The 26,885-nt window shown below is 36.3% G+C and overlaps 1 protein-coding gene across 12 annotated transcripts in view; it reads right to left on the bottom strand.

Annotated features, from left to right (window-relative positions):
* KCNN2 (potassium calcium-activated channel subfamily N member 2) overlaps nucleotides 1-26,885 on the bottom strand; it is a 139,132-nt gene that overhangs the window by 40,003 nt on the left and 72,244 nt on the right. For 9 of the 12 annotated variants that reach the window (XM_085566833.1, XM_085566835.1, XM_085566834.1 and 6 more), the window contains 4 exons: nucleotides 17,318-17,428; nucleotides 15,183-15,310; nucleotides 10,583-10,652; nucleotides 1-8,725 (listed from right to left, as the gene is read on the bottom strand). The exon at nucleotides 1-8,725 is cut by the window's left edge. In XM_085566833.1, coding sequence (XP_085422959.1) covers nucleotides 8,438-8,725; nucleotides 10,583-10,652; nucleotides 15,183-15,310; nucleotides 17,318-17,428 — 597 coding nt within the window. In that variant the 3' untranslated portion in view covers nucleotides 1-8,437. Of the gene's footprint in view, nucleotides 8,726-10,582; nucleotides 10,653-15,182; nucleotides 15,311-17,316; nucleotides 17,429-23,224; nucleotides 23,368-26,885 lie in introns of those variants that run through there. The other 3 variants (XM_021524997.4, XM_085566841.1, XM_021524998.3) reach the window with 3 other exon arrangements.

Here is a 26,885-nt window from a genome sequence, read left to right on the forward strand (position 1 = left end):
CTCAGTGAAAAGAGTGGTATTTCCTACAAATTACTTTGGATAAATAACTTCATTGTTCTCAGAGACTTCCATTCCATATGAGACTTATCTAGCAGAAATGCCAGGGCTTACCAAATAAAAATTTATTTCTATCATGATTTTCTGACAGTCATCTTGGAAGTTATTTGGAAGAATAACACACATGCAGGGAAGCTTCTGGCTCTCTTTAAGTGAATTAAACAGAGTTGTGGGAAAATGTTTCTTCATTCACAAAATCAAATCACCACACTCTTTTCTGGGCACATTTGTGCAGCTGCTTTGTACCCAGCCGTGTTGCTCAGCCTTTTGCATTTCTCATGCACTCAGCTGAGCTGAGCCAGAACTGTTCAAGAAACTGTGAAACTTGAGAAGTGTGAGGTGTGCTACTCTGTAGCTCCTTGCAGAGCAAATCGCATGAGTCACAGAGAGCAGAACTTCATACCATGAATTGTGCATTCAAATACCACCATGAGTCTCTGGCCATTTCATACACACATAAGAAATATTTTCTCCAATGATTTTTTTTTTTTTTTGTAGTCCATTATGAATCATGTATACTACAGCTGCAGATCTCTGAGCAGAAAGCTGATGGAGAAGTAGAGGTTCATGAGCAAAATGTTGGCAGCAAAGAGATGCCTTTATGCTGCTACACGACACCAGACTCTTGCACTGTCTGCAAATATGGCCTATTTCCTCTCCACAGCAGATGTGGGCATAGTCTTCAAGGGACAACCAAGATCTATCCATAGACCACTATTAGAGGGGCTGAGGATCACACCCTCTCTGTCCTATTTTTGCCTCTCTGGAATTCATTGCAAAAATTATTTGAAAATCCTACCTGCTTTTTTGCCCATCTCTCTTCTGTTTCCCTTCAACTGAAGAGTATCTGTAATTCTGGAAATGCATATAGATTCATGCTGCTCTATTACAGTAATTGCTTCAAACTGAACATAAGTACAACTGAATTAATAAATGCATTTTAAAGGCTAGATAAAACAGGGTAGAAAGGCAGGAAGTATAACCCTGAATATATAAGCTCTGGAAAAGCAATATATTTCTTATGTTCAATTTTTGTTTTCATTTTATGAACCTGAAAACTGAAAAAAATATGACCCAAATTCCTGCCACTGTGCTATTGATAACTGAACATCTTCCTCTGTGTGTAGATTGCAACTAAAAAGTCTGAACGGAAAGAAACTCTTGCAGCTGTTCTTCCATTATTTTCCAAAGTAGCTTGGGAAATCATCAAGGAGCTTCTTCTATGCATACCTGACTGGGGGTGATGTCCTGAGCTCAGTGGAAGGAGTTACAGTACAACTGACCATGTGAATTCAACAGGCAGAGATATTTTCTGTCAGGTCTGCAGAACTGGCTGGGCAGCAGTGCCAGCTGAGCAGCCTCAGGTCAATGCAAGGGTACTGAGCTCTGCAGAAAGAAGTGCTTTCAAGCATGTTGAAACTACTGGAATTGTGATGTGTTTGATCCACCATTATTAGCCACAGTGACTGAAAACTCTGTTTCAAAGAAAGGCAGCAAAACTAGGTGGTTTGATAGCACATTTCAGCCTTGGGACTGTTTTCTGAACTTGCATGGTTAGGAGTCAATCTACAAGACTTTTGTCTCATAACCATGCAGCACAAGTGAGACTGAACTCCAGCCAACACAGACTGGACTAATTGACATCTCTTCTTTTGCTATTTTGTCCCTATTTTTTTAAAAGTAGATTTAATTTTAACTATGGAGAAGCCAAGATTCCAAATCTCATTGCCAAACCAGAACACTTTTCTAATGTTTATGCCCCTTGAATCCTGATAACTGATGCTGGTGGAGTGTTGTTGGTTTCTATCTTGAAATCAGTTCATTGTCATACAGAATCCTGCTGAGTGGCACAGCATTGTCCTTGCCCACAGTGGAGAAGCAGACCCTGTGGTTTCTTCACAGTAGTAGCATAGCCTGTCACAATGAGTGACATCACATTTCAGATGTGGTAAGAAAAGCATTTTTAAGTCTATTAGACCATTTAAGAAACAGAAGAATGTAGTGATACAGTGGTGTGGGGGGAAGAACAGAGGTTATACTCTGCTGCCCCATTGAGGGGCCATGGCCACCTTCAGGCTGGGTGTTGCTATCTGCTCTCTCCAGTGACAGGCACTGGGCCAGTGGCCTCTCAGGTGCCCCAGGGCCACCTCCTTTCACATCAGCCTGGGCAACTTTGTACCAGGGATACTGACAGAGGCAACAACAATTCTCAGTGCTCAGCAGTTGCTGGAGGAATAAACAGAACAAAAGGTTTGAGAGTGTGCTGCAACAACAGAGGGAGTGGCATGCACCCTTCAGAGGCCTCTTATCCAAAATGCATTCATTTGTGCTAAGTGTTAGGATAAAAAAAACCCAAACAAACTGGAGCTCTAATCGTTACTATTATTCTACCTAGGGTGCCATACTATTTGAAACTGCAGGTTAAATTAAACAGTGGTTCCAAGAAAGATTTCTTGTTCTCCTACATGCATATATGCTCATGTGATTATCATTCTAACTCCTCCATCAGGAAAATTGATCTGGCACATTTCATTTTGTGAAGATTTGTGGTACTGAGCACAAAAACAGTGATGTTTTGTAAGTTCCAAACTATTCCTGAGATACATATTTTTTTAAAAATTTTGCTCAAAACCACTTGAAACCTCATGTCTTGCAATTTATATTAGCTGATGGAGGCTAGAGGCCTTGTAAGAGAATAGTCTAGCACAATGTCTTTCAGATCTACACATTTCTATTAGAGTTTGGAGTTCTTTGTTAAAAAAAAAAATTCCTGCTTTATTTTTGTGTAACGATCAGTCTTCATATTACTCACATTTGGAGACCCTCTCCATATAAGGCTATAAGCTGGTATTGAACACTTACAGTGTACCCCTATAATTCATTGTCAGGAAATATAATTGCACAGTCTCTCATATTTCATTGATCCTCATGAAATTCATATATGGAATGAGGCTTCACTTAAACCTTTTCTAAGCTCTGAATCAAACATTTTAATTCTATTATTATTCCTGGTGCTATATGATGGTTGGTCATTTATCTGGACTGAAAATGCTTTTTTGTTCAGAGACCTACTTTGCTGTAATCCACATAGGAAAATATGCATGTCCTTTTTGGACTCAGGTACTTTGAAATTCAGGTTAGAAAGGGAACAGTAGGTCAGAATAGGAATAGTCTTAAAGTAAAACCTTTTAATCTAACTAAAAGCTTGTGGCTCACTTCATGTATAATTGAAAACAGTATAGGTTCTCCTAAATATTTGAAGACACTAATGGATTTAAGTGAATCTAAATGAAAGGGAAGTCAGCACAAAGCTTCAGTTCTCCATCTAATTTTGTTACTTGCCATGCTAGTTCGCAACAGGATCAAGACTGTGGCTAATGTTTTTCCTGTTTTTCCTTTCACTGACACTGTGTTGCATATCCTTCAATGTGCAGAAAAGTTTCGCAATCCTCTGCAAAGGAATCTTCTTCACATAAAGGTCTGAAATTTATTTATCTAATAGATCTTCAACTATATCACTGTAACAAAATCTAATACATGGCAGTATGGTGATGCTAATTCTGGTAACTGCCTCCATTTTAGGATGTCTACATACCCTAGTCCAGACCATGCTGCCACCTGCTCCAGCCATGTGCTGTACTGTCCAGCTGCAATTCTTGGCAGGGAATCAAGTGTCTGCATTGGACTTGATGCTGTGCTAAGCTGTAAGTCTTGAGTAGAGTTGCATAAATTATCACAATCGTCCTTTCGTATTTATTATGGTCATCTTTCACACCGAGCTGCTCTTGAGAGATGGGATTTACTTGCTCAGTGCTGTGATAATTCCCTCTATAGTGAGAGAAACCTGCTCTTTCTGGAGCGAATAAAACCCTGTGGTTTTTGGGCCAGAACTGCTGTGCAATGAGGATGCAGGCAAGTCAGAGTTAACCCTATTCACTCCTGACTGCAAAGCATCTTCTAAGTGTCTCTTTTTCTTTATTCTCTAAGTCAGAGAGAGAGGTAAGATCTTACAGGTACCCCTTAAAATGCTCAGAATAAAAAGGCTAATATACATTATAGCTTAGTTTTTGCTGAATTTGTGCCAACAGATATAGGACCACATTTGTAAGTCCTAACTGACACCTGTAGGTTAATTTTATTATGCACATATAAGGTTCTGTGGTCATTAATTTCCACACACAAGAATAGTTGCTTTGAGTGTGTGTAAGCTCAGAACTTTTCAGATATGGCAGTGCTCTTCCCAGGCTAGGGCTGGATTGGACCTGGGTAGCCAGGAGTGCTGGCTAAAATTTTTGTGTTTTTCTACCTGAGCATTTAGATATGCTGATGCAGTGGTGGAATTCTGAAAATGACATACATAAGTGTTAGCTCCTTCCTACCTTCCCCTCTATTATTTTATATTTATTATTTTATAATTATTTTGTCACCCCTTAATAATTATTAATAAAAGGATAAAAAGCCTTTAAGGACTTTGATGTAAAAAATAGAATGGATACGAACAAACAGTTTGACAGATGGGGAGAACACACATTAATCAGAAAACCTTCTGTGGATAAAGCTTAGTAGAGAATTTTTCATAAGTGTTAGGGGAAAAGAGTTTACAAACAATTTAAATTTTTAGTATTGATAAGGGTTACAGATTTTATTCTGAATTTTAGACACATTGAACACCTTTTATTTTTTTATGCTTAGATATGCTCTTAATGTGTGGCATATCAGCTTGAATGTTTACATATGATCTGACATGGAAAGAGTCTTACAATTTGTAAAACAGTATACGTATCACTTATGTTTGCTCTAATGATGACAGTGATTCCAATTCAGTCTGGGTAGCTATAGTTTTGAAATAGTTCACAAGGTATGAACCTCCAGAAGGCATTTAGAGCTCCTAAGCTGGATGCCAAACTTCTAGATAGTAAATCTCTTTCCATATTAGATACATCCTTATGGAGCAACAGGAGGTAAAGAAAAGCTGAGTTGCACAAGTCTATCTGGAAAGATCTGCAGGCTTAAAATACATAATGATTTACAGAATCAAAAATTGCAGAGCACTTGCAAGCATAAAACATATTAATGTATTATTCTGATTCTGCAAAAAACATAAATGCAAGTAAAAAGTACTATTTAAATCAATGCATTTAATTTTAAGCATAGTGAACAGGTCTACTTGTGATCTTACATTTCAGTCCTCCCAAGCAAGTTATCTTCGCTTGGTGTCTTTACAAAAGCAGACTAGCAACAAGACTCCCAAGAAACTTATAAATGGAATCAGTGTCTGGAATGTAGTGAAAGGAGTTTAATAGCAACTGAAAGCAGAATTTTCCTACTGGTGAAACTAAGGCAAGAGGTGCATGAAGCTTTACAATATGGTAAATATGCCATATGCTTTGAGAAAGACTCGCCATTTGTAAACAATCTTTACAAGAAAAGTCTACATTTAAATATACAGTTTCCACGATTTGTCATAATGATATGTTTTCAGTGATTATATATGTTGACAATGATAGAGCTAAACTTTTAGAACTAAAAATTCAGTAATGGAGTTTGTGGTACTACAAAAGTCAGACAAGGGAAGACTAAAAGGAGTTTAGTGTCAAGAGTAAGAAAATCAAACCAAGAGTGCTTTGTGCTCTCCTGAATAAAAGTTTATATCAGTCCTTTCATGTATTGTATCCCCATGCAGCACCTTAGTGCTGAAATCAGATATTACAAGAAAAAATCATATGTGCTGAAAATGCAGATAAAATATCTGTAGTGATCTTGAAGGTAAATTAAGATGTAGAACTGGAGTATAACATGGTGACATAATTTGTTTTTTGCTTTAAAAAGAAGAAAGGAATCCAAAATTATTTGGCAGGTTGTTACAGAATGCTACTGATGGAAATAATTCTGATGAATCTCACCATTGCATAAAGCTGTGGCAATAATATTAGGTTCAGACTTCTGAGTCCTAGTGAGTAAAAGAAATAGAGAGGTCAAAGATTGACAGCTGCTCTTTCACAACAGAAATAGCCAGCTCAATACTTGCAGCTGGATCTTAATTAAAATTGACAGATTGACAAAAATTTTCAAAGTGGAGCTACAGTTCTTTAAAAACCCTGTTATGCAAAAAATGGGTGTTATATTAAAAAGATGTAAACAATGAAAGAGCTAGTTCAAGCTGACAGGAGAAAAAGGAATGTATTCAAGCTACAGAAAGTGTATTTCACATTCAATGTCAAGAAAAGTACTCTAAACTAAATGCAAAAAAGGAGAAAAAAGATTTCTAAAACTTGACTATTAAATTCCAATATTATTAATTACTACTGGCCTTATGACCACTCACAATCTCACCTAGTTAAGGACTGCACTAGAAAAGTATTAGGACTGTATAATATTCATATTTTCCTTTGAAAATGATCTCCATAAAATAAAAGCAGAACTGCAAATATGCATACTGTTTGTTATTTCCAGTCACAAAATACCACAGTCTGTAAATAAGGCACGCCAAAGGCATGCAACTGTCTTGCTCTAGGGGGAAAAATACTGAAGTCATCATCTTTCTCAAGGACATAAAAAGTTGGAGAAATTCTTGACCTTTTAATAAGCATGCAAGACCTCTGGATGTCACTTGTACATTCATCATTTATACATTCGTAACACCAGAAAAGGAAGATCCTCTAATTTGAATAGGCCTAAAGTGTCTGCTGTTTGATTTCAGATTATGTATTTGGTTAGGGGAATTCTGGTTGCTGGAAAGCTCTTCTGTCTTTCCCAGAAGGGCTCTGCCCTGACTTCCTGCATTACTCTTTCCTGCCTGTCCTTGCTGACCAGAAGTCACAGTGTTTCATGGAGCAATGTGCATTTCCTCAATTCCTTCAACAAGAGGTAACAAGTTGGTTACCTCTAGGCAGACAGAAAGTCAGCCATGTCTACTTTCTTAGCTACAGATATCACCCTTGGCTGTAAACTGGGGGAGGGGCAGACTGGACTGGCACATTTCATAAATAGCAAGTACTAAAAGATATCTCATAAAGTCAACTAATTTCCTGTTTATAACTAGGAATTGTTAATGCAAGTTGCATGTACTAAGCATTTAAACTTACCTAGTTTTGCTATTCTGGAACATAAACCAGGAGAAATGCCAGTCAAAACCTTTTCACCAGTGCCTACTGGTGACTATGCTTTGTGATTTGTGGGTTTTTTTTTTTTTTTTCCTTAAAAAAGTAGGAGACCTTCTTTTTATGCATGAAAATAAAGTACTATAGATACCCTACTGTTGTAACTCCAGTCTACAGCTGGCTTTTTACAGGAGATTTTGGAAATATTGCTAGAAGTGTTTTGCTAAGCTTGACTGCATAGCAGGAACCATAGGGGTTGCCCAAACATAATGTATACAGAACACTGTGCTGCCATCACACAACCAGGTGTACTGTAAGTCTGTGTGTCAGTCATTCACACCAGAAACTCAAAGAAAGGAGTGGAGAAAGCAGCAACCTAACACTTTCAAAACCCAAATAGCATTATTAGGAGACTTCTGGGTGAAAGTGATGTTTTTGATCTGGACAAACGTACCTGGCATTTTTATGAGACTCTGAACAAGTAAACAGGACTTTGCCTGTGCTTTTTGCATGCCAGTAGCTTTACGAATAGTCAGTTTAAAAGATCATTGCTATGGGCATTGCATAAATAATTTTATATACATAAATACATATGTATATATATATTATCTATGTGTGTGTGTGTGTACCAATGCATGTTAAATAAAAGCCCTAACAATACTTTAAAAACCCATAGCTTACTCTGAGACTTATTTTCTAGGATAAACTATATTTTTAATTTATCACTTCAGAAATCAAAGCTGTTCATGACCTTTTAAAATGACTATACATATTACAGCACACTGTTTAAGATTAAGATTGGTTTTTTTCCCCCTCCACTGTAAGCAAAGTTTAGACAGTTAGCTTTCATACTTAGAAATAATTATTAAGCTTTGATTTAGTTTCTTAAAGTTCATAATTAGGTCTTTTGATTGTGATCTTTTTTTTTGGTTGTATAGGTCAAAGTAATCAAGTAACTATGTGCAGAAATTAACATTATTATATTAGATTATGTATTGCAGTAGTAAAGCTTGTTTGAAGTGCATGAATAAAAAGTGAAATTACAGGAAGAACAATCTAATATAGCAATACTAGGTGCATTCACTGTGCATCTGAGAGGAGGAGGGGGGAAAAAAAGAAGAGTTTTCACTCATTTTGGCCTAAAATGTGTTCAGGTTTCCAGGATTCTGACATCAGAACCCAGATAACTCTGGCTAGAACCATAGGGCTTTACAATAAAAGCTAAAATATTGACCATATGATGGCAAAAAGTCTTTATTTTGCGGTTAACTTATTCTCTTCTAGCTACTCTCTGATGAAGTTGGTGGTGCTGTGGAGGATGATCTCCTTCTTCTTGACAAAGATCGTGATCGTTCAGCACTGTAGGCAACATGCTTATCGTAATTTTGTATCTGAGCCTCGAGGAATTCCCTCTGTTGCTGGCTGATTGTCTGGCTAATCAGTCCAGGAAGAGCTTGAATGCTACCAATTAAAGTTTCCAGTTTAGTTTCCAGAGTAACAATTCTCTTCTCAAAATCTTCACTTCTTTCATTTAAGTCAGAAATCATGTCATACATGATGTTTTGAGTCTGAAAGTAGAAGGATGTAAGTAAAGGTTTAGAGAGACCTTACACGTATTGTAACAAGTAGAACAACTCTACAAGGGTTTGTAAAATAGGATGAGTATTATAACAGTATCTAGTTTTGTGAAATAATTTTTCCTACAGATTAAATTACAGTAGACTAAACTTTCTATTAGATTTCTTGAGCAGAAACATAATGCCCTTTAGTAGCACTTTCGATGTTGAAGTTGAAATCAATTAAAGACCAGACCCTTTTAGGACATTTGGGTGCTTGGGAATGTACCAGGCCAAGCCTTTTGAGCAGTCAGGCTAAGCCAAAAGGGAACCGAAGGCTCCACTGATGTGCTCCATCCTTAAGTGTTTTTAATTCTGGTTTTAAATACCTTCATTCTTCTAAGTGGAGCACAAATGTTGTTCACTGGCTTGCTCCTTAAACTGAGTAGATTTTCTTTAATTGGCAATAAGAGGAGTTCAGTGGATTGTTTTTGAAAAGTAGTGCAAGGAGTAAAAACTCAATCGTATGCTTTTCTACTTTTGCACTCTCCAATCTATCTGGCCTCTACAAAACACTGCTGGAATACAGCAAATATATAGAGTGTACTTTAAAATGACACAATGGTCAGTGAAAATGTAATCTGAAATGTGTAATTTCATAGAGACTTGGTGAAAAGGTAATGGCTGAATGTCTGCCTCTTATAGACTGAGACTTCAGATTGTTTAAACTAGAGTCAAAACTGGATGTAATTCAGTAGAAAAATCAGTTGAATTTTATGAACAATCTGAAGGAAAGGCAAATTAATTGAATGAATGCCTGAAGTGTAAACCACTTCAGTATCAGGTGTATTATAACCTATTGCTCTGCCTCTTATTTTAGGATGCTAGCATAACTCTTGAAAGTGAAGTAGTCTACACAAAATAGTATATTAAAAGTCCTTATTAGCTGCCAAAAGCATTAGACTGAATTGTATTTTCGCCTGAGGTTGTCACGTGGTTCTGTAAAGCAAGAGGGGAATGAACACTGAAGAGTTTAATCTTTGCTTTGATGTATTTGAAATTGAGGAGGATTTTGAGGTAAATGAAGAGGTGTACAAGAAACCCTTAGGAAGAGCCCATTAATGCTTCTAATGTAGCCTCAAATTAAGCTCACAGTAACTGTTAAATATTAAGTTCTAATGAGAAATCCAAAATGCTATCAGCTCAGACCTCTCACTTTTTAGTTTATAATATATGAATATTTATGAAAAATATTAGCAACAGCAAACAAGCAGATCACAACTGGATAGCCTCTTTTACTTCAACTCTAATGGTTTAAAAAAGATTTTAAAAGACTTATGGTATATTATCAAAGCAGGCAGCTGTTATTCCCTATAAAAACTTAAATAAATGCAGATCTAAATTTACTTGTCTGAAGTTACTGCTGCATAAGACAACAGGAACAGGAATCCAGAACCTCTAACTCCAGTCTAGAGGCCATTTACAATGGTCTGTCATGGCACAGTCACTATCACCACATGGCAAATCTTCTTACTTCACAGCGCAACACAACTACAGCCCGTTCACAGTTCAGCGTTTACCATGACCACTGCAGTCAGCTCAGGAGCTCTCAGGATCAGCCTCTCAATTGTGAAGTCTTTTTCAAATGTACAAAAAAACCATAAATAAATATGGCACATTCAAACTTTCATCAGGATTCTTTTTCAGGATGTAGGTGCTACCACAAAACACACACATATTTTCATTTCCTACATATAACACCTTGTTACCTTGTTAACCATATTTGCACATACAACGCATAATATTTTCACTTAAAAACTGTTCGTTTTGAAAGGATGAATGTTGAAACAACAGTAACTGCCTACTAACCTTTGCCAGGTCCACCAAAGTGTTGGCTTGATCATTCAGTTTCCTTTGTTCCATTTTTACACTTCTTAATCTAAAAAGTGGAATTTTAAGTCAAATTTTTTTCTTTGTATGAGGTCATACTAGGATTTCTAGAGAGCATGCACAAAACTTACAAGAGCAAATAACTGCATGGACAATGCCTTGACTACTTTGTGTAGAGTCAGAATCTTTAATGTGCCTGCTACAATGAGAAGCATGCTTCTTCAACACCGCAAAAAAGGAAAGAGCAAGGAAATGTGATGTCCTTGAGAATACCATTTGCCATGGTCAAAGTTGAATTCAAAAAAGAAGATAACAATTTATCCAGACTACATGAAAGAAAGCCAAAACATTCCTCAAAGCCTCAGTATCGTGACAAGTAGATATAGGAAGAAACATAGAACAACAGGTTTTGGTCATTATTGTTGTAGTAATCAAGAATCTTCCCATGCCTACATGACTAGATACAGGTATTAGCCCTGTTCTGTCGGAAATGGATTGGGTTAGCAGGTGTTGGAACCTGATGAACATACAGTGATAAGTGAGTTTCTCCTTTAAACAGAACTTCCATCAGACCAGCAGCTAAATAACCAACATGCTTGCCAATACATTTGGATTTTTCAGATAATTTGTGAATCTAAATATGATTACCTTTTAAATTGACATCATTCTTTTTCAAAGCACTATTTAAACTACAGCACTGAAAAGCTAAGAAAGAAGCAGCAAAGGTATATTTGTTTCTTTGATGTGTACCTATCTGCATTATTGTTGGTTATGCACATTTTTGGCAAGATACATGACCCTTTGTATGCATTCTCTGATATGAACACCATGTTTTTCAGATTACCTACTAGAGGAGTGGTTTGTAGATTCCATTTTCACAAATAGGCAATTTCTCCCTTAAGTATGATTAATTTGTTCAACATCTCATAATAGATCCATACCTGGACTTTCAATGGCTTTTCTGGGTGTTCTAGAGCAGGAAATAGGGTTTGCAAAACCAAGGTATCAATTTATATACAATGTGTGATAAGGCACCACTTCAGTCTACCAGTCTGCCAAGGGCCTACCAAAATTACAATTTGCTTAGCTGTCAAATGGAAGTATGGCAGCATTTTGTGACACGTGGGTTGCTAACGCATTCTCTGCCCATTTCTCAGTGAGGGTACTACTTAGAAAGCTAGTTTAAAGAAAACCTTGAAGGTAGTCCAAAACCAGAAATTTTATTTCATGTCTTTAGTTTACAAGCAATTCCTTTCATATGTAGTCTAACCGGTATGAGAAAATAAGTTGTGGAGAGTGAAGTATCATTTAAAAATATCTTTAAAATATAAATGGAAATAACTCTGTTAAGGTAGAAATGAACTGATCACATAAAACTGGCATTCCAGGAGGTTTGTCACTGGAATGCCATATGCTCTTCTTTCCCTGGAAGCTTCTTTCAGAGCACAGCATAGATGTAGATGGTATGAGTGGTGTTTTCACAGGCTACAAGGTGGAGTTTTTCTAAATCAAAAACTATATAGGAGTCTCCAAGGTACAGAATTATATAATCACAGTGTCAGAACAGAATAATTATTCAAAGGAAATTATTTCACTGGAGAAAGAAAACCCCAGTGTTTTGATGACCATTCTCTCAAATAATTTGCAGAATATGTGCTTTCTGCTTTTCTTAAGATTCACTGAGTCATCTGTTTGACAATCAGGATTTTAATTTTAAATTCCAGGAAGTTCATTATTATTGTAGTACTACAAGTACCAGTTGACACTAACATGATAATTCTTCATAGTAACCAAGCCAACACCTACCATAAGCTGTAAGAATGTAAAGATATGGCAAGTCTTTAGCTGCAGCAGCCGGATTTAAAGAAAACCAACAGACTTTCTTAGTATAATTCATTAAGATAAAATTTTGATTTTATGAACTTCACTTATCACAGAAAAAGATCATGATTCTGGATCGCATTTCCATGGCAGCAATCAGACCACTGAAGTTCACAAATAAAAACTCTATTTTTTGCATGCAGACAGTGGTAAATTCTGCAAGTTTAGAAAGGAACAGCTTGTACAACTTACTTCCGAGCTCTATTTTCATTTTGTTGAAAAAAAGACAAAACAAAAGAAAACAAAGTGTAAAATATACTAAAACAACCAAATGAGCACAGTGGGCTCGATTTAGCAGGTGGAAAGTCCTAGGGAGTTGCTACTTTTGATCAGTAGCTGCCTGAGGAGGCGTCTAACTTGCATTCATGATGAAGGAAGTGCCTTCAAGCCTTCCCATTAACTATCATCTGTAGATTTTCTTATTCATACAATACATAACATGCCTTTTTATGATTTTACCTTCATCTTATCTAATGTGCATGAGAAGCAGAACACCTAGACCAGCTGAACACATTTCAGAGCTGTGACCATGACTGTCATCATGATAAAGTCTGGTTTCTTTTACGAAATTGGCCCTGAAATGCCACTCTTTTTATTTTTGTCTCCAATGAAATGGTTGGAAGGTGAAGGAGAGGGACCAAACAAAACTTAAGACTCTGGGAAGATGGAAAACTGTAAGTCATTTGAGAAAAAGTGCAAAGATGGAAAGGGACAAAAAATTAATTTGCATCCGTCTAATCAGCTGCAGGAAGAAAGCAAACTGCTAGTGCAATATTTTCTTTCATGTTGCAGTCTTCAGCATATTGGAAAAATTATCTTTCATTTGCTTTCCTGAATACAAAAGTTTTGGGGCTGTAGTGCAAAGTGGTAAAAGAGAGAAATTATTAAGATGTGCAACCTGGCTGTCACACCTAGGAAAAAATTACTGATGCCACCTTTTTCCCTCCACCTGATTAATTAATTTTTAAGGGAGGTGCAGAACACCCTTTACATCCTGAAAAGTTCTTCTGAGCTTGAGTGATAAAAAAAGCTGGAGATCGAGCCTGCTGTGCTTTATAGATTCTTTTCTGAACATATGTGCTCATACACACACAGACACACAAACACACGCACACACACACAAAATAAACAGTAAAGTTAAAATATTAAGGCACAACCTTTGCAATCAAGGATTCAAGTCCAGCAAAGATGCACATGACATGCTATCCTCTTCCCAGAACCCTTCCACTCCCCTCCACCTCCCAATCCTTTAAGCTAAGCAGGATGGCTAAATTACTATATACAAATATACTTCTTTATAGTCACATAAAAATCCCTCAACTTCTATTGTATTTTTATTCCTCAAAGTATCTCCACAATAACACAGTAACATTTAAATCTGCAAGTTTGCTAAACATAATACAGTAATCAAGGTTTACAGTGTACTTCACAACTTAAGCTTAGCTACTTACTGCTTCAAAATTATGAAATAGAGAAAGATGGTTAGTCTAAATTTACTAATAGAAAATGAGTAAACCTGGACTTTCCTTCCTGTCTTTCCTGTAAGATGCTACACAGATGTTCTTTTCATCATAGATGCTTCCTTCACAGCTCTTCCCTGGTTGTCTCAGACACAGGCCTACGCTATAACTGATGGTTATGAAACCATCAGTTTGAAAATAAACTTAATTAATTTACTTCTTCCCTGTAACTCATGAGAACTATCTTCATAGGCTATACAAATGGCTGCCTCAGGCTGAATAGGGATAACAAATAGAACAGACAAACACTGACTGACCATTCCTCAAAAGAATTCTGGTTCCTGAGGACAAAAAGGTTCCTGAGTTTTTTTTCCCCTCTCATGCAGTTCAAGAATAGTAACCATTGTGCAATTCTGCTCATTTGGATGTGCTTTATGACAAATACATACTGCAAATTTTAGATAAATACTCGTAGTTTGGCAATACCATAGCACAGCTTAATCCTACAACCAGTTTTAGGTCTCAGGCTTGTTTTCAGACTCCCAAGTAGAGGGGAAGAACTCATTTGAATAATGCCAGAGATGCTCAATAGTCTCAACTATTGGCATACAGTCCCATTTTCTAGAACAGATGGCAGGGGTTATAGCTGACATACCAACATTTGATTTTGTGCACTGACAATATGCAGTGGAGAGAGGCAACTAAATGCTGGTGGGCTATGAAATGATACTTGATGAATATTCTTTTCATCAAACACTTCATACATACTCTCTTCTATCACATCATTCTGATTTTAAGATATTAAAACATCTACTACAAAGAAATTTTTTTTGTTTTGCTTTGATTTTTTTTTTTTTTTTTTTTAATTTCCCTCTGTCTATTGTAGCTCACATCTTTCTACCTGGAAGAAAATGCACAAAGGATGGTCTCAGTGGCATAGAACAAAAAAATATTGATAATTCAAGAAGTATAGGAAGAGTCCAAAAACCATTGACCAGTTTATATGGACATAACTTGCCAGTGTACCTTTTTATTTTATTGTAAACACATAATACAGTAAATGCTTATTTTTGTCTTACTCTGAAAGAAAATAAAACTCCAGAACAATCTTCTATGAAGGGAAGGGAATAGTGAGGGGAGAGGAGAGAGGGGGCCAGATGATATTAAGAGTGACTGAGAGAGAAGGAAACTACCAGCAAAACACCTTGGGAGGGAAAAGAAAGCAAAATAGTACTTACTGATGAATAGCTTGCAAGAATTTGCGTTGATGTTTCCTTACTTTTGCATGGTCTATTTTTTTAACCAGCTTTGTGTTTTTATAAATTAACCATGTTTCCCTGAGTACATTGGCCGCTGCATTTTTCACCTGTTTAATAAAAGAAAAAAAATAGGCTGACAAAAGTAGAATAATCTTATGTTTTCACTTTTCTGTTATTAACTCCTCCTAGAGCTTTTGAAATGCTGTCTTAACTGTGAGAAGTGGGTACCTCAAGAAGCTGCAGCACTGAGGGAAGAAAGCAACAACTGGATTAAGGGGACTGCTGAGTAGTTTCCTTTTTATATAGATGTGATGTTCAGATCAAGTATTTTTGCGTCCAGGAATAGTTTTCCATCTTCAAAGAGTTGGAACTGTTTGGTGTTTATGGCAATATAAATTACAGTGAGAAAATACTATTGCATTATCTGTACGTTAATTAAATGTATTCAATAGGAACATAATCTTTCTCTCTTTCTTGTTCTTGTTATCACTTCTTAATTCTCTTAGCATTAATGGTCTTTTAAAATTCCAGAGCTATTTGAGCACTTTGTCCTTTTTCTTGGCTTTCCATAAGATGTTAAGAGAACCTATAGTTCTCTTATTAGGCCCTCCAAAATTTTCACGAATGCTTAAAAACATACAAATAATTTGAATGCAATATTGATTAACGGCTGAATGACTAGGCTACTTGGAAATAAAAATTGTCCTAATTATTCACCTTTATTTTCTCTCCCTCCAACTTTATATCATGCCAGTCACTGCAGTGTCAGAGCTAAGTCAATGGCTTAGACATTGCAGGAATGTCATGCAATAGGTTGGCCCAGCAACAGGCCCCCCTACCTTGCACCTGTAAGTGCTGGAGGACCTTCTTCTGTCTTTACTGAAAGCACAACCATGGTTTAGAGACCTCCTCACAATCCCTAAGTAGCCCTTGCATTTCCACAAGGTATGGCTACCATCAGGCTGTGCGGAAAGCTCCCAGCATCTGCATGATTTGTGATCTGATGTGCATCTTGAATTTGTTTGCTTGGCTCACTTTTCAAATGCTTTGAGTTTCACAAGATTAAAGCTCTGAAAGCACCACCTGGATAAAGTATTAGATTAACGTTGAGATTTATATGAAGAATAGATGAACAAATGAACTTTAATATGCATAAATAAAGACTAGACTCAAAATCTGGCCAATCTCTGAGACACATTTTGGCCTCAGATATCAGATAACACTAGAAAACTAACTGTGTTAGGAAGGAAAAAACTGTTTTCTATAGTCTAGTATCAACACCTTAACTGACTCCAGTAGGAATGTAAATCAACAAGCTCAGAAAGACACCTTGTCAGACACCCTTTATACCTATATAAGACCTGTCTTCCCACATTGGCTCTTCTCAGTAATGAAGACTGAACGAGTTGAGTGGACTGTACAGCTACTACTCATGTTTTTGTTTCCCTAACACTGACCTGTTTTATTCAGCAAAGGATTTGTATTGCCTTGTTTGCTGCATTTTCTTTCATTTAAAATATTTCTACAAATATCAACGATTCTTATTTTGTGAAAAATAGGTACTTCTAAAAATAATATACAAATATCTTTCAGAGTCCTTCGGTACTGTATACCACTAAATAAACCATGTGTTGTGTACAAAAAGAAGTTGAAAGACTGCCCCACTGCTCCTGTTCATATGTTGTCAACATATGAAAATATATGTTGTTGTCTTAAGAACATCTCTCATAGCTTGAAATTTTTGTTTTTATCTATCATTTCACCTATTTTAATTACAAAAAATATATTTGCATATACCACACAAAAGCTTTTGGTTTAATACGATGGTTTAGTTTTACAGCACTTAACTGCTAATTAACTCATTCACACCAAATACCTTCCAGATACAAGGGCCCTCTATACAATATTCTATACAAATACTTAAAATTTGCTGACAACTTGCAATTACCCTCAATTTAAAGAAAAACTCAAGGCATCCAATTTCTAATCTTTCAAAATAATACCCATGATAAAGTTCAGCAAGGATACCAATCAGGAGACTACTTAAAAATAAATGCAGAAATAAATTAATACATAGTATTCCTTTTCAGCTGTAACTTTAAAATGTGACTTACTCTTTTAGTTAGCTGGGTGTCCATCATGAAATTATGCACATGTTTCTCAGCTTTGGTAAGTTCTAACTTCCTTGCCACCACAGCTACCACCAGTGCAGTGCACCCAGCACCCTGAAAACAATAAAACAAATGCCCAAGATGTTATTACTGCATTTTGCATAGTTTTTAGAGGAAGTTTCTCCTTTCCTGTAGAAGTGTAGCAGGCATCAGGTGATTCATCCCAGTTAAATACAGTGAACACGCTACAGCTGTTTCATTTCAGAGTATTACGACAAGTCAGTATTTACAGGCTGGTAAATTATTAAGGCACCAAAATAATTAGTGACCAGAATGACTTAAAAGTTCTGTTGTTTTTTTTTTTTTTTTTCCCACAGAGGGTGAAAATTTCAGCATATCCCATATCTAATGCATAAACAAAGGGGGTGATAAAAACAACTTTTTAATCCCAGTAATAGAATACCCTATTCTTAAAATTTTTCTCAAGGTTACAATGACTACTAAAGAGGAAATAAGATTAGATTAGTATTTAGCACACACACACACGAAAAAGAAAAGTTTCTTAGGATTATCTGCAGGGCCTAAAAATAATAGTAAAATTAGTATTTACTCACTCTAGATATTTTCACGTTGTTCTGAATCCTTCAGTGATCTTTTCCAATATTATTCCTGCTTATATTATTACCATATAAAATAGAACACATACACAGGACCATATCTTCAAAACTTGGACAGAGGAAATAACAATTTTCTCATTCATGCTGTGTATATATATGCACATGCATATATACACGTGGACATGCATGTGCACAACAGGCAAATTCCAGAAGGTGCCTTCTCTTTGTAATGACAGTGGCTTTATCAGCATCACAAATTCAAATGCTTATTTATGGGGCAGGTTAAAGAGAAAGGAGGCTAAAATAAGCCAGGTAATAAAAACAGTGTCAATTTTATACATTGATAGGTATCATTTACTTTACACTATAAATTGTTCTGCCTGAATATTTTGTTTTAATAAACAAATTTTTACAGCTTTTTTTTTTTTTTTAAAGTATAAATATTAAATATATGAGGCTACATTTAACTTGCAGGTTCATTCCCATCTAGCTCTTATTCACTTCTGTTACCATTCAATATAAAGCAATCTCTCATTGCTTCTCATTTAAGCGTAGCACGTTTTGATTCACAGACCTTTCTTCTAGTCATTCTGTATTTCTCCCATAAACTTATTCTCTATCCCCCACATCTATAACTGCCTTACCCTCTCCAGAAAATCCAGAAGAAATCTCAGAATTTAGTTTTCAAAATACAAAATCCATTAATAAAAACATAGAGAGTGCAAAATAAATTAACTCATTGGAAACTCCTTTTCCACACAGAATCCTTAAAAAACTGGATCTTGTCTCTCTATGTACTTACTGAGGCATGGAATGAATTCAGTGAAAGCCTTCAATTAATAATTTCTCCATTTCCCTGGTAGACTGTTCCAGAAAGTTCATCCAATTATCTTCTCATTTTCTCCAATTAATTCTCATCTTCCAACCTCAACAACTCTCAGCATTCCTTCAAATGAGTCCCTCATAATTTTGTTTCATTTCCTGCTTCTTCCTTGTCCTTGATACTAAGCCTTTGTTTTTCTCTAACTCTCTGTTGTCCAGTCTTGTGACAATAGACGTCAAAAGAATTTACTTGTAGTTTTGCTCCTTCCATGAGTCAAAATGGTCCTAAAAGTTCTTCTGCTTCTCTAGACTCCATTAACACTTTAAAAGAAAGAATACAGCCCACACAGCTTAAGGCTAAACAATTCAGAAGCTCATTGAGCCTCTACTGAGAAGAGGACAAGGCAGAAGATGCTCTAACACATCCTACATCCCCAGAAAACAGACAGTGCTCTTTAGGTCTTCCTCCTGTCAAGGGAAATGCTAATATGCAGAAGACTTCTCTGTAGGCAAATAAATTAATAAATTACCCCATGTAATAACAAGGAAATGAAGATAAAAGCAGACATCTTTTGGTTCAGTCATATCAGGAAAGCCAGGGCCAGGTGTTGATTTAATGACACAACCAGAGTTCTGCCTGCTCACAGCAAGAAAGTTAGAATGGAAATGAGCTTATTAATATAGAACCCTGGCACAAAACACTTGTTTAATTTCTCTCCTGGGGGAGAGAAATACTAGATGGTTCTTTCCCAACCCTCCTCAAAAAGGCTAGAGGAGTCGTGGCAGGCAAAAGAGGCAAAATCATTCCAGCCTTTGTGATTGAGTCCCATGCTTTTTCAATGTGGCACAGTAGCTGTAAGGGCCAAACGATGTCAAAAGTAGGAGTTTTATGTCTCACATAAAATATACTGCCTGCAGCGTCACCATACTGTCACTGGTGAGCAGTGACAACCACTTCTATGGTGTATGTGCACTCCTATCTTCCTCATCTCCAGAACAGCTTATTGTGATGGCAAAGTATTCTAAAGTCAGTTTAAACCTCTTGGTTTTGTGGCAAGAACATGAGTTCTTCTAGTGTTTCTTCAGAAGTAGGAAGTATTATACTACCTGCATGTTTACATTTCACATTACTGTGAAGGAAAAATAATCACTCATAGCAGCTTACAACAATGACTAAAATTGCACTTAAACTGCATGTTCATGATTAATATTACACCAACCTGCAGTATTACATGGTTCCTCTAAAGAGCTCTGCATCCTTAAAAGTATTAATGAAGTGAGAATTATTAAAAATTGCAGAAATTAAATGGAGGAAATACAGTTGCTTTAAAAATGGTAGCATTGTGTGCATGATACTTGCCATGTTTTCTGAATATGCTGGATTCATAGGAAAATCAGTAGGTCAGCTTATATGCCCAGTGTCCAGTTTGTCATATCAGTACTATGCAATGCATCAGCTACTTATTTATTAAAATTACTCAACTAAGTAAAAGCACCAATAATTATTTCAACTGCAGGACAGGTTTTATAGAGAATAAAATTCTACAAAGTCTTATGTTTGACTACTCTATTAACTTTCAACATCAGCATTTTTATCCAGTTTTGAAGTAAATAATAATATAAATCATTGCTTCAAGCTCTTGCTCAGGAGAATTATATGTAAGATGAAGAAAATGAAAAAGGCAGGACCATATGTATTTTCAGGTATCAAAGCATTAATAAATTCTATCTGGAATTCATACTCCTTAATCAGCTGCCTGAGCATCTCCTGCTTTACAGAGTTATCGCAGTGTATTTCGGCTTGGTAAGCAGCCTGGTTTCAAAGGCACTTAGGACAGAAATTATTACAACACATGCAGTGTAAGCAAATTGATCAAGCTAAGGCTAAGGTTTGACTACATTGTTCATCTGCTCTACTTAGTGGAAACAGGTAATAACAGAATTAACCATACATTAATTTGATGGTGTTCAAGTACTCTGTGATCAAGTATTTGCCAGCAACCACCCATTTTAAAAGCTGATTTTGATACCAGAACTCTTCTGTTTTCCAGAAAACATGTACAAGCTGAATGAAATTATCTACTAAAGCATGAGAAGCTCTTAAAGATCACAGATAGAAGAATAGGCAAGATTAGGACTCTGCTGATGAGTCGACTAATGCCTATTTCCTGTTTGCAAGGATCAGAAGATGAAGCACATGAATTTCATCCTGAACACACAGCATTTCTTACTTGATATGACATGTAGCATATTTGTCTACAATAAAGCAAGAAGTCTGAACTGAAACATATACACAATCTTTCAGCTGAACAAACTCTGGATTTTACAGCGACATCAGATCTCTGATGGTGATGTAGAATTTGCATTTATGAGCAGCACAACCTCTAGCATAAGTTTCACAACCATTTACACAGGAAAGAACTTGTCTTGACTGTCAATCTATTTAGCTGTTGTCCCTTATGAAGACAATTTGATGTGACTGCAAGCAACTTGAGGACATTCTTTTTGTCTTTAATTCTAAGTACACTCTTCCTGTTAAGGACAAAGAATGACACTTAAAGCTCAAATGTTCATTTAGGTCACAAGTCTGTGAAAGCCATTCACCCCTCTAGCCCTCTTTGATGCCTAAAATACAAAGTGAGTTTCCCTGATAGAAATGTAAGTGGAAGTAAATGTTGGCATTTTACTCAAATATGGTTAGGCAGTTCTTAAACACTAGTAGGATAATAATTTTCTCTGTTACATAAGCCTAAATGATGACTGATACACCTTAAAAAAATTAATGGAAGGATAGTTTCAATTGAGTGGGATAAAATAATGTCATCAGGCATTAATGTCAAGCCTATGCTATTTGAAAAGAGAACAAACATGAAATTAATTGTATTTTAAGTTATACTTCAAATTTAGCAACTGAATGTGACATTAATTTAACTTAACCATGACCCTCAGAAAAACGCATAACTATTACTTGGTGTTGTCTTTCACTTTACTTTCAGGCATCATAAATTACAACTTTCCATATTTTCCGCACAGTCTTTCTCTTGGCACTTACTTCTGAATTATTGCAAGCCTCCTTTCAACTGCTTTAACAAAGAAAACTATGTCTTAGACACATCCGAGATTGCTGCAATGGTTATTTTCTTTGCCTGTCATTCTTAAAATGTTACACTGCTACGTGACGATGTAGTCTCTTCTCTGGGGCATTGTATACAGAGCATTTGCCCTCAGTTGCAGTATTTTATGACTTCTCATCGATTTCAGCTCTAGCAAGACCTTTCAGACAAGATTCTTTGCATCACCTGTTTACTTAGTAAAAGCTCCCTAGAAACATATAAATCTAATACATAGTTTTGTTTTAAAACCTTCCCCTTCTTTGTGTAGGATTTTACTTACTACACAGCCTAGCAAAACCAGTGAAGGTACATCAGATTCTGGTATGCCAAGATCACTTCTACTGACCCTACATAATTCCTCCTTGTTTCTCATTCTTTTTGCTCTGTGGAAATGCTATGCCCATCAGTAATTTGGACCATGTATTTCTATTCTCTTTATACAGTACTGGTATCAATAGGATTAGGAGTCCTGAAAGTCTACAGGGATATAAATAAGAATTGATAAAGACAGTAGGTCTGTATTACCCAGTTATAGCATGTACACCATACTAGACCTGACTTTTCCTTTTTCTTCCTTATGAAAGTTACTCTTCAATATACTTACTACATGCCAGCTGAGATGCCTTTTGCAGTCCAATCACAATCCTCTATCCTCTTCACTTTTGCAGTCAACACTGAGGTTTCTGCTTATATCAGCAGAATCACCGTATCAAAGCCGACAAACTAAAAGTTACTATAGGGTTTACATTACAGTAAACCACATCTGACACAGCTATGGCTGCTGGAGGGGAAAAGCTGGTGTTTCTCACAGCACACAATGAATATGTGGCTGTGGAATCTGGATCAAGACCATGCCTTTACTACCACTCACAAGGGCTAAGACTGAAGGTTCACACTACCGCAAGACAGTGATTGCAAAACTGCAGGGTTCAGACTTCAAGCGCAGTCTAGCATGTACATATAACATTCTTGTCAAGGCCCAGTTTTACTGACAGCCAGAGAAGTGCTTTCAACTCTTCAACCAAGGGTTTATCTAAGGCAAATAAAGCTTAGCACTGGCTGCATCTTCAGTTAGAACTGAAAGCAGCATTTGGTCAGTAGAGAAACCCTGTAGTGCTCTAAGTAAATGCCTAAGGCATTGTCACTTGGTACTTGTTTTGATAAGGTTTTGAAATACCTTTACAAGACTATTGAGTCACTCCTGCAACCACCTGGAGGGTGCTGTTGGTGAGAAGGGAAACAACACTGTTCATCAGTGTCTCTGTTGAAAGTCACCTGGCATCTGTGGTTTACTGGACTGGAAGTGAAGTGCAATCTTAAGTGGTGTAGGTGCCACAAAAATGTCCTGCTGTACTTGCCTGTAGCTGAAAGAAGGCAGTTGCCACATTTCTTGCTCACTTCTCTTGGGATCCACTGAGGGAGAGAGAAGGTGCGCTTTGCAGACATATGGTTCTGGTGGGAAATTTAGCTCTGCACCAGAAAAGGCACAACATTCCTCCTGCTGCTCTGCATAAAATGAAAATCCTGTAAGAATTTAAACAGGCATTTTGTTCATTTGGCTCTCTCAAAGGTGGACATACATGACCACCAGGGAAGGGGAAAAAAAAAATCTAAAATGTTGCTTGAAGTAAAAAAAAAAACCTCTCCAAAACAATACAGACAGAGACTAGGGAAATGGTGCTGTATAAATGTGGGTTTGCATTTGTTACTGTTTATTGGGAAGGATGCAAAACCTTGCAAGACTGATTTTACTAATCATTTTATAATGAGTAATAGGACAATAGCTATGCTATCTCACCAAAGGGTGATCTAAAAAAACCTTTGCATTATTTATATTTTCATGTATTCAATATTTGCCTGGCTACTATTGTCTTCAGTGGAGTTTGTCTGCATCACATTTAGAATTTCATTGCAACATTTAAATTTCTGATATACATAAGAGTAGATGAGCACGTTTGTTTACTTCTAATTAAGCCATAAGGTTTTTAGCAACGTTGTGAAAATAAAAACTATGAAGACCATTAAAATGTTATGTATAAGTGTGACATTGATTCAATAGTGTCACACATAGAATGGATAGTCATAAGTAAAGGTGAAGTAAACTTCTTGAGAAATTAAAGCTGTGTACTAGAAGAGACGTGGGACAGCACAGGACAATCATTTATAATATGAAGACAACATCTCTTCAACAGGAGAACCTGTAGAAACAATCTCTTTGAATGTGGAATACAATGACTGTAGTGTTAATGACTGCAGACTGTCAGAGAACCCTGACAATTGAATATGCCCTGATGACTAGGCTTCTGGGAGACCTTTAGTGGTCATAACAGCTAAAACACCCCTGGACAGTTTATCCCAAAATGCATAAAAAACTTTTTGCTGTGCAAGGGTTGAAGTCTGATTTCCTTAAATGAGCAGGCTTAACAGCTTGTTCCTCACCTGTGTTGTAAATACAAAAGTTTTATAAGAATATGTGTAAAAGTATATGAAAACCCTTGTATTAAAGCTAAGGTTACTGCAAATGAAATTATATTTTCTCAGATCAAAGAATTTTTGCTGCAACAGTCATCAGCTCTAGTCATACCTATGTAAGCAATGGCAGCATGAGACAACTGCTTCTCATTCCAGCCAGGAACTAATTGCCTTTAAATTTATTGAAATACATCCATAACTAGACCTTAGTGGGAAAAAATTCCTGTGTCCTCTGACACTTCAAAAACTTCCCTGCTCTACTTGTACAAACTAAAGACCTTCTGAAGAAGTTTTTTTTCCTTAATTTTTCTAGTTTTGAAAGATGGTAAAATCTTTCAAGAGGTGTTGTTTACTCAAATGGAGTAGAATCTTTGTCATTGTCTCACCTTTCAGATTAAAGCCCTCTCAACCATTACTACAGGGATCACATTTTAAAGCTTCTCAACTTGAATTTGATCATTTATGATCCTTTACTTCAGCTAGAAGTTTCATACCACCAAGGCACAGACATGAAATAATCCCAAACTACCTTTATTCCCTACAAAAGTTACCATTTTTGCAATTTGCTGTGCTGGAACAACAATAGTAGAGGAGCTGACAAATTTCTCAGAAGCCCAACCTTTAATAGCTTTACCCCAAAGAATGCAGGCATCATTAACTGTCTTCTCCATATAAAATTTCTGCTCAATACATTGTCTACTTAGGTTGCACTACGATAGAAAGAACAGTCTGCTCTAAATCCTGATGTCACTTATATTTATTACTAAATTATCAGAATCTAACGCACTATATTCTAGCATATATCTGAGATATGGACCCAAGATGCTACCAATTCACACTAAAAGCTTTTCATATTTTCTCAGAGAAGTAAAAACTGAGCAGTGTTCTAGATGTTTGAGGTATCTTCTTATCCACAGAATGATGCACCACAGTGCTTTAACTTGAATTGATCATACCTTTTCAACCTTTAGAGTGTAATTCAAAATACATTTCTGTATTTTATAACTCATTATGTTTCTCTGACACACTACACAATTAAACAATGTGAACAGAAGTTTTGATAAAATCACACATTTTAGACATTATTATGCACAATAATTTATGACCTTTTTGTATATTATACACGAAGTTCTATAAAATAAATTCCACATTTTACCTTATTTAACTTAGGTAAGTTTACCTTATTTTTCTCTTTTTAAGGCCTCATCCCAGAAGACATGCAGACAATGTTAACTATGCAGTTAGAATCTATTTGTTTTTCACCTCTTTTTTCTTACAATCTAGCAACTATTAAATTTCAAAAATAATACAGTTCAGATCTTGCTACCAACAAAAAATAAGACAGTTAGAAACTGCTACTCTAAGTGCCATGTTCCTATTTTAGACAGTTCTCTGTATTTTTTGGTAAGACCAGACTGTCTACAATTATCATTTGCACATACATCACAATTAAGCCTTAGATGAAGAGTTCTCTGTTCTTATAGCAGAAACACCTCATCCTCATCACTTTTTCAAGATTCATGGCAAAGAAACCGTGATTGTTTAGAAGTAAATGCAGACTTCCAAAGGACATTAAAACCTTCAGCATGAGAAGATTTAAAATGAGATCTTATTAATTTTTGATTCACCATTTGGAACTAATAAAAACTATTGTCCCTAAAGCCAGATTGTACACACTGACTTCATTGCAACTACTCTAAAAAGACTACTTCATCTACATGAGTGATCTTCAAATAAAAGATGCCACTTAAAATTTTTGCAAGGAAAAGCTTGAATCTTGTCCACAGCTATTGTATACATTTAAGAAACTTCCCTTATTTATTTGGTTCTTTCCTAGGCCTAACAATCTCTTTGAAGTTCATTTCAACAAGAGAAGTAAAATTTCCACATTAGCAAAGCAGACACTTCAAATAACATCTATTTCATTTAAAGCAAAATTCATCAAGCTATACCCAACAAACTGCATCCTGTGACAGGACAATTGCAAATTCATCCATTTTATTTCTAGCAACATAGGTTTGGCCTACATGTCTGCTTCTACCTGTTGGCGGGTGGCTTTGAGGAAGATTCTGCATCATAAACTTTGCATCATACAATAAATGCACCACCTCACCACATAATGCTGGTTCTAAAAGGAAAAAAAAAACCTTAGAATACTTGTAACAGGTCCTTGTATTTGCAGTCAGAAGAACTGATTGTCATTGTTTTATCTTGCGCACCTGCAGAAGCTTACAAAGGTCTGGAAAAGTTATCCATCTCACAGTCTATAATTATGCATATTTTCATATTTTCTCACACTCCTTACCAATTCTACTGACCTTCTTTAAATTTTTTGCTAACTTCATTAATCTCCTTATAAAGCAGGGAAAATCGTGCAAACCACTCCAAGGCCCTAGATGCAAACAGCCATTAAGAAAGTAGAAGTGCTGCCTTACACAAGCAGTTCCACTTAGAAATCATACAAGGAAAGTGTTCCACCTGTAGCTGAGATCACCTTGCTGATGAGCATCTGAGAGATCTCCTGGGTGGGCACTGACAACCGGGCAC

Source organism: Lonchura striata, chromosome Z (assembly GCF_050655825.1).
Source record: "Lonchura striata isolate lonStrDom1 chromosome Z, ASM5065582v1, whole genome shotgun sequence".
Classification (NCBI taxonomy): domain Eukaryota; kingdom Metazoa; phylum Chordata; class Aves; order Passeriformes; family Estrildidae; genus Lonchura; species Lonchura striata.